Source organism: Nyctereutes procyonoides, unplaced genomic scaffold (assembly GCF_905146905.1).
Source record: "Nyctereutes procyonoides isolate TBG_1078 unplaced genomic scaffold, NYPRO_anot_genome, whole genome shotgun sequence".
Taxonomy (NCBI): Eukaryota; Metazoa; Chordata; class Mammalia; order Carnivora; family Canidae; genus Nyctereutes; species Nyctereutes procyonoides.
Genome location: NW_026575036.1, coordinates 16,600,074 through 16,609,294, shown reverse-complemented (window position 1 = coordinate 16,609,294; position 9,221 = coordinate 16,600,074). Strand labels below are relative to the sequence as shown.

Genomic DNA, 9,221 nt, shown 5'->3' with positions numbered 1-9,221 from the left:
AGCTAGCTATGTCAGAGACCTACCTGACTATCGATGTCTCATATATCACTTAGTGTAGCATCTGGTGCTTAGTAAAATCAGTCTAACCTGCTTTCCCCTCCTTTACTGTTTCAGCAACTCCTTCAGAGTGTGTGTGGGCAAGTAAGTGCAAATCTGTATTGCTTGGTTTACTTGATGGGCAGGCTCTTAGTTGAAATAGTTCACAAAAACATTTTACAGATCGTGAATTGCAATTCCCGTCATCTTCTCTTTTAGCATTGAAATAGTGGCCCACCTTGAATGCAGTTTCTACACTTCCCATACCTCTTACGGGAGCTGTTAATAAGTGACAAGAAAAACTGGTTTGATTCACCTGCTAATGAGCTGTATGATATGATCTAAGGAACAAAGGGAAAAAAAATCAAAACCTTAGGGTATTAATTTTAGGTGAAAGCAAAACTATTTCAGACAAATAAATTCAGGAAAATGAATATACAAGTGAAATGAGCTCTGCTTGTTGTGGAAACACAGGTAAGGGTAGCAACAGGCCAGGAACAGCATAAACAAATACGAAGAGAGTTATTTGTTTATGAAATTTGTTTGAAAACAAATTTCAAAATGTTACCTAATAACATTTAACACCAAAATCAAACATCAAAGGGTCATGAGAAAGACCTGCATTATTCCACTTAAGCAATTAGAGTCTGCAAGTAGTATTAGAGATAAATTACTCATTTGGACTCCCACATAATCGTTTGCTCATACAGTAAATAGGAAAGAACAACACTTATATGAATCTGTCTAAACTGTGGAAGACTGGAAGGCAAGGACAACTGGAAAGGGTCTTATTAAAGTGTGTTATTCTGTTTCAAAGACACAGTCGATATTTAATATTTTTTGACAGTGACATTATTTCAAAAGAGTCGATCTTATCTAAAAAACATCCAAATGAATGTGCATAAAAACAAACAAACAAACAAAAAACAAATGAAGCCTGCAGATTTTAGTTTGTCTTGATTCATGATAAAAATAGTCCTAGTTATACCAAGTGTCCTATGAATCAGGTCAAAATGATTCAACTAATGAATGCTTATCTACTGGGATGCTATGCCTAGCATTTATAGTAAATTTACCATAGTGTCCTTACACAGGAAATAATTTATCATAAACTGCCTAGCAGTTTAAAATAAGATTACATGCTCTACTAGTACAAATATGTTAACAAGGTCAGGCTATTCCACTTCAGAAACAAAGATCCCCACCTAATAAAGGCTAAATCAATCTTCACGTTATAAGTGGGTACCAAACTCTGTCTCAAAACAATTTAAAAACAATGTAAATCCATTTACTGTAACCTTATTAACATTATTAACATTATTTTATAGTTGTAGCTCCATGAGTGATTTTCACCCATTTGCATTAGAGAATTAGGACAGGTGAGTCCCAGCCCTTCATTTTACAGATTGAAAGAAGGACCTGAAGGCAATTTCTTCAAGGCTAAGTGCAGGTGTATGTGATAGATTTGAACTTCAGAGCCCTCCCTCTTAACACCCACGCCTTGTTGTCAGTATTTCTATGCAAGAATGAGGGGCAGCCCGGGTGGCCCAGTGGTTTAGCGCCGCCTTTAGCTCAGGGCCTGATCCAGGAGATCCAGTCCCACGTGCTCTCTGCATGGAGCCTGCTTCTCCCTCTGCCTGTGTCTCTGCCTCTCTCATGAATAAATAAATAAATAATCTTTTTAAAAAAATGATAAAGAAGATAAGTTGGGCATTTTGGTTTTAAGATTTTACTTATGCATTCGTGAGAGACACAGGGAGGCAGAGACCTAGGCAGAGGGAGAAGCAGACTCCCCAGGGGGAGCCCAATGCAGGCCTTGATCCCAGAACACCGGGGTCACACCCTGAGCTGAAGGCAGCCGCCCGCCCAACCACTGAGCGCCACCCAAGTAGGTGCCCTAAATTGTGCATTCTCAATTGCCAATCACGATTAATCAACAGTGAGTATTAATATAAATCACATTTCCCTTTGCAAAATATGAGGTTTTTTTTAAAGGACAAATAAAAGGCAATAAATTAAAATCTGAATATTCACTATGCATAAATAAAAAACCCCAAACCCTGAATTGGGTAAACAGGAAACCTACGTTATGGTGAACTTCAGAGATAGCCATAAAAAGAACTGTGGGATACATTCTGCCTCTAAACCATCATCATTAGAAACCTTTTTCTTTTTTCTTTCAAATATTTATGTATTTATTCATGAGAGACACAGAAAGAGAGAGAGGCAGAGGGAGAAGCAGGCTCCCTGCAGGGAGCTCGACGCGGGCCTCGATCTCAGAGCCAAAGGCAGGTGCCCAACCGCTGAGCCACCCAGGTGTCCCCGTTAGGAGTCATTTAAAACACGCTTTCCAGGCACACCTTTCTTTTCGGTACAGACGTCTGACTTGGATGTTCATTGATCTTTTTTTTTTTTTTTTTTTTTCTTAAATTTAACTTTTTCCGCTTGTGTTCAGCGGAGTCCCGGCGGTTCAACCCGCGAGCGCGGCCCAGGTGTGGAGCAGAGTTGGCGCGGCCGCGGGCTGCGGGTCGGGCCGGGGGGGGGGGGGGGGGGCGCTGTCGCTGGGGAAGGGCCGCGGAAGACCAGGTCCGCCCCCCCCAGCCCTGCACCGACACCGCGGCCGGCGGGGCCGCCCCTCCTCCCGCGCCAACTCCAGCGCCAGCTGCGCGCGGAGGGGGCGCTGCGGGGCGGCGGGGCCCGCGCGGGGCTGCGATTGGACGCGCGGCCGCCGGGCGCGGGGAAGAGGAGGGGGGCGCCCTAGCGAGCCGAGGGCCCCCGCGTTCCTACGCCCCCCCCCCGGCCCCCGCCCGCCCCTCCGCACTCCAGGCCGGGTCTCCCTCCCTGCTCGCCCCGCCTGCCTGGCGCGGCGGGAGAGTTGGCGCGAGCCTCGCCGCCGCCGCCGCCGCCGCCGCTCCGCCGCGGCGCCCCGCGCTCCCGGCTCCCGCCGCAGCCTCCATGGGGCCAGCCCGCGGCCCCTGAGCCGCGCCTCGCAGCACCGCGCTGCCCCGCCCGCTGCCCCGCGGGCGCGCCATGGCTTAGGGCGCCCGAGGAGCCAGCCTCGAGGTGACGGAAGGGGCAAGAGGACGGCCCGCGGGGGAGTCGAGGCCGCAAGATGAGTTTCCACAAGGAGGACGGAGTGAGCAGCCTGTGCCAGAAGGCGCTGCACATCGTCACCGAGCTGTGCTTCGCGGGCCAGGTGGAGTGGGAGAAGTGCTCGGGCATCTTCCCCCGGGACAGGGGCAGCCAGGGCGGAAGCAGCACAGGTAACCCGGGCGGCCTCGGAGGGGCGCGGCGCCTCCCTACCTGGCTCCGTCCGTCCGTCCGTCCGTCCGTCCGCTCGGCTCCCGGAGACCTCGGCCGCCGGCCGCTCGCGACGCGCCTCCCGGTCTCCGCCCGCCCGGCTGCGCCCGCTCCCCTGGGCCGCCCCCGCGCGCCCCCCGCGCTGCCCTCGGGTCGGGGAAGCGGCCGGACCCGGGACTCCCCGCGTGGAAGCCAAGAACCTTCCTTGCAAATAAATAGGGCTGCCCGGGAGGGGGAACTGGCGGCTGCAACCTGTCGGGCTGTTGACAGCGTCCAAGCCCCCTTATCAAGTAGGGTTTTTATGGGGCTTCTTGGCAGCGGTGGCGAAACAGCAGCAGACCTTATCGATCCAGTTTTTTTTTTTTGGGGGGGGGACGGAAACTAAGGCTCGAGTCACGTTTTATAAAGTGGAAGAAGGAGGAGAAGATTATAAATCCTTTCCAGAGACACCCCCAGCGCACGGGCATCCTCCCTCTCCGTTCAGGAAAGTTGCTAAGAAATGGGATGGGATGGAGACGGACGTGGACCGCCAGAAATCTGGGGGGTGGGGGGGTGGGAAGAAGCCCCAGGAGACCCCAGGAGACCGGGTTTTCGCGGAGGGTGGGGGGAACCGCATCCGAACTACTGCTGGGTCGCGCGCTTGGGTAGGGTTCTAACCACATGCGCAATGTCTGGTTTGTGCGGCCCCGCGCCTGTTCCCGCGAACCAGCGACTCCAGACTTGGGGGCCGCCTGTGCTTTCGAGAGTCCCTTGTGAGGGTCACTTGTTGCTTTGGGAGGTCAGCGCTGGTTTCTGGATTTTCGGCCTCCGGCCGGAAGATTGCCTTTCCTGCCCTAGGTGGTGTTTGTGTCCCTTTGCTCCCCTGTCATTGTGCTCTCTTGGCGGGGCCTCGTGGCTGGAGGGGAGCCAGGGCAACAGGTGACAGCTGGCCCGCTGGGAAGGCGGCCGGGAGGGCACCCCTAGCCAATCTCTCCGGCCCACCACCACTACCAAAGAAAAGGGAGAGGCAGTGGGGTTAGCTTTTCCTGCCAGTTTTTTAAATGGAGGATCTTTGGGGTTTTCAGATTCTCTGATCATGGCAACAGGAACCCAGAGAGGCTTCTTTCTGTCTGCAGTTGGCAGAAACTGAGATGCTGCCACTTGCACCCGGGGCAGAGTGATACATAACTAGTGCTGTGCACATGCTGAACACTTAGACATTTTGAGAATACGCAAACACCAGTCTTTACCTCTTGTTCAGTAGGTGTGAGTTCCTGGGAATGTATGCAGTCACTGGTAGTGGAAGGGACTGGGTGAATTTTGTGTCTATGCCTGTCGTGTGTGTGTGTGTGTGTGTGTGTGTGTGGTTGCTGAGCAGGAGCTAAACACTCAAAATAGTGTGACCTTAAAAGTCCTTTGTGGTGCTATGGGATAAAGTCTTCCGAACTATCTTTAGACATAGACCTGCTAAACAGAAGACTCAGAGAAGGGGGTATAGTGGAAGAAATTAGAGAATTTAAATTTAAAGACCTGTAATTTGGTCATTTGGATGCTATGATCCAACTGTGATCTCACACCAAGCAGTGGTTTCCTGGGTCTCAGAGTGGCTGGTGATGAGGACAATTTGTGAAGGTTGGAAACCAATTACTGGCTTATAAGGCTTTCTAAGTACACAACCATATAAACTTAAGGTAAAATACAGTGTATGAATTGCAGAGAGGGTTTTGAGCTTGTCCTAAGCACCACAAGAAGTTGTAGTCCTCATTCCTTTTGGACTTTCCCTTGGGAAGAAAAAGTGGGGGAAAACTAGTCTAAAACAATTACATAGATATTTTGCTCCTGTTAAGGGAAATATATATATACTATTCAAATCGGGTATTTGATTGAATATATGAATATATTTTGAGTGGCTACCACTAAAGACCTTCTATTAGGTTGTATATGAGATATAAAGATGTGTAAGATTACATATTCCATTTGTAAATCTATGCAACAATTAGAAATAAAATATTTTAATCTACAGGCTCCCAACACCAATAGATATTTGTGAAATGGATTCAAATAATATTTTACTGACTCTTTGTATTAATTAGTCACTCAGCTTCACATTGTTCCTTATTTTCTTATAACTCCTGTACTTGTGCCTTTTATTCTAGGTCCCTAAGTAAAAACACTTCTAATAGGTGATCCTTCTACTCACTGTTTAATGGGAAACACATTGATAGAAGGACATCGACATTGAATGGTTCCAGTGGTTATTTGCTTTGAACGTTAATCAGCACTGCCCATATGGTGTCAGTTATTCAGAGGTTGCAGTGACAATTGCAGGCTTCCAGATTGTGTATATTTTTAGATTCCTTCACATAGGAGTAGAGGGAGAGAAATTCTGGTAATCCCATTTAAAGACATTCTACATTAAAGACCTGATGAATCACATATATAAATAAGATATTCTCCTGGTTCTTTAGGTGCCGATAAAAACCATCCTCTTTACTATAACAGCAGTGGCAGAAGCAGAGGCAGTGTTATTGGCATTAAGGATCTACCAATCAAGTTGACCAATCCTATGTTTTCATAAAATTTGTGAAGACATAGATTGCATCTGCCAACACTAGTTAGCTTACTTTTTTTAATAGTTTATTAGAGACATTATTAATGTCAACATTACTCATACACTAGAAAATTCATCATGTGCAATTTTTAGAAAATCAAATTTTTGTCCTCTTTTACCACTGATACTCCCCCCCCATAGACATGTCACCCACTAAATTCATCTTCATGCATAATATGATTTAATACTAGAATGCTTAGTGGAAATACAAAACAATATATCTGCCTGAAATGTTATTTTTCAGAGAGACTGTGGCTAATATACATAATAGTTTTTGAACTGCACTGGGATTCATTGCTGGTCAGTCTTTAATTGCTGCTTTATATCCAAATGCTTAGGAGGTTTTAGGAAAGCATATTGCTTAAAAGGGAGACGTCGCAAATCATAACTAACCAAACCCAGTGCACAGTCATATCATAATTGTAATGACCTAGCCTTAATTTGAATATTTTAAATAAACATGTCATTCATCTTTTTTTTTAGATTTTTTTTTTTTTTTTTTTTTTACTTATTTGACAGCACAAACGGAGGAGTGGCAGGGAGAGGGAGAAGCAGACTCCCCACTGAGCAGGGTGCCCCATCTGGGCCTGGATCCCAGCACCCGGGGATCATGACCTGAACGGAAGCCAAAAGGAAGACACTTAACCAACTGGCCCACCCAGGCACCCCATCATTCATCATTGTTTTAATTTTGCACTTTATACTTTTAATTTTGGACTAAAAATTCTAAAATAAAAGTTTAAACAAATTTTTCTAAATTCATACATGTGTTCCTCAATTTCCTAGATGTGGGGGTATGTAGGTCTATCAAAGAATTTCTGTGAAGTTACTTGACTAATAAAAGAGATGACTAAGAAAAATTTTTAAATCACATCATGATTATAGCATTTTAAGTCTATGATAAAGACTTAAAAAGAATAAGGGTGTTTTCATAGCTTTTTCTCTGCAGACACAAAGCAAATGACTACTCAATCAATTTATAATTCTTGTCTCACTACACCACCGAGTTTTACACATTCTAATGGTTGTGTAAAGAATTATAATTTAAGGGCACCTGGGTGGCTCAGTGGTTGAGTGTCTACCTTTGGTTCAGGTCATGATCTCAGGGTCCTGGGATCGAGTTGCACATCGGGCTCCCTGCAGGGAGCCTGCTTCTCTCTCTCTCTGTCTCTGCCTGTGTCTCTGCCTCTCTCTGTCTCTCATGAATAAATAAATAAAATCTTTTTTTTAAAGTTACAATTTAGAAATATAGTGGAAATTTTTCCTCAAGACTTGTGGGTCTGAGAAAGAGTAATTGAACCTTAGTGAATTCAGATAAGCCCATATGAAAGATGTATGAGAGGATTTTTTCCTTCTTCCACATTGTCATTCCAGTGAAGAATGGCCACCTTCTATTTCTAGTGTCATTTTTACATGATCATCAATACATATTGCATTTGGTCTCATTTGCTCCAAAGTGAAATGAACAACCACCTTCAAAGGCCAAGCCAGTCTGAACAAACATCTGTTTTTCTTAATTCTGAGATATCAGTATTTGCCAATATTGACAGGACTTTCTTTGCTTTAATCTTTTTTTTTTCTTGAAACAAACTAAAATCTATATTTCCTTGTTACATGAGAGCTGTGAATCTTTGAAATCTGATCCTTACAAAAATGATTATATGTACAAGATCTATAGCTTCCCGTTTCATTCAAATCTCATTTTCTTTAAAAAGTTAGTCCTCATTGTTATTTGTTTTATGCAAAAAAAAAAAAACAAATAGAATGCACTTGCATATATTTACAAGATTGCTTTTGCACAAAAATCCAGCAGAACATAAACATCACAAATGTTTATTGGAATATCTAATGGCAATTAAAATTATCTTTGTTTTGAAAATGTGTGCTTCCTGATGTGTACGTTGTCAGTAAAATATAAGCTCTTTGAGAGCAGTGGTTGGTTTACTGTCTTATCCTTAGTACCTAGAAAAATCTGTGGCTCTTAGTAGTCTCAAAAAATATTTGTTGAATGAAAGAATAAATGAATTAATGAATTTACTCAAGAACCCACTTTCCTTATCTTTTTTTAAGATTTTATTTATTTATTCATAAATGACACAGAGAGAGGCAGACACACAGGCTTTCTTCAGGGAGCCCGATGTAGGAGATTCCAGGACTCCAGGATCACACCCTGAGCCCAAGGCAGATACTCAACCACTGAGCCACCCAGGTGTTCCAACTTCCCTTATTTTCTTTTTTTAATTTTTATTTATTTATGAGAGAGAGAGAGAGAGAGAGAGAGAGAGAGAGGCAGAGACACAGGCAGAGGGAGAAGCAGGCTCCATGCACCAGGAGCCCGACGTGGGATTCGATCCCGGGTCTCCAGGATCGCACCCTGGGCCAAAGGCAGGCGCCAAACCGCTGCGCCACCCAGGGATCCCCCAACTTCCCTTATTTTTAATGATGGGTACTATTTAATAATTCCCAAATCCCTCTTAAACTAAAATATATGTTTGTGTCTTTGTATCTCCAATATCCAATACAGTATGCTAGGTAGATAGGCACACACAAAAATGTAGTTTATGTAATGGTAGAAATTAGAGCATTTGAGGTATTTAAAACCTAGAATATGAGCAACATACTCCTGAAAAAGCAACTGTACCCTATTTGGATGTCCACCGACTTTTCCCAGAGTGCATTCAGGTAACTCTAAGATCCAGTGGCTAAATTTGCAAGTGTTGACTTTATTGAAGTTCTAGAAAAGTGGGAATATCTATTTAAAATATCAATTTATGGTAGTAAAAAAAAGTCTGTTTGCTAAAGTAGAAAATAGCATGGGAAAATAATCATCATTATTCAAATGCCTACTAGTCATACCATTTAGAACTAGAAAGTATCATTTTGCAGTGGTGAAAATGGAGGCAGGAAAAGTTAGCAACTTTCCCTCAAATCAGCTAGTCAATGATGCAACTAGGAAAAGAACCCAGTGCTCCTTAGATTCTATCATAGGTTCACAAAAAGTAGGAGTAAGAAGATTTCCTGGGGGCATTCTTGGTGCAATAGGGTACTGGAACAAATGTTTGTAAAGATAGGCTCTTAGCTATTATTATACTATTGGCTATAATTAGTGGAATATTGGGAGGTATTTTTTAAGATTTATTTGAGAGAGAGAGAGAATGAGCATGAGTGGGGGGAGCAGAGGGAAAAGAAGCAGACTCCCTGCTGAACACAGAGCCTGATGCCGGGCTCCATCCCACAACCCTGAGATCATGACCTGAGCCAAAATCAAGAGTTAGATGCTTAAGTAATTGAGTCA

General features: G+C 44.3%; 1 protein-coding gene across 2 annotated transcripts in view; it reads left to right on the top strand.

Moving 5' to 3' along the window:
- Nucleotides 1–3,135: 3,135 nt before the first annotated feature.
- The window catches only part of SYT10 (synaptotagmin 10), a 59,695-nt gene continuing 53,609 nt past the window's right edge, over nt 3,136–9,221 (top strand). For both annotated transcript variants that reach the window (XM_055318757.1, XM_055318758.1), the window contains exon 1: nt 3,136–3,299. In XM_055318757.1, coding sequence (XP_055174732.1) covers nt 3,149–3,299 — 151 coding nt within the window. In that variant the 5' untranslated portion in view covers nt 3,136–3,148. The remainder of the gene's footprint in view (nt 3,300–9,221) is intronic.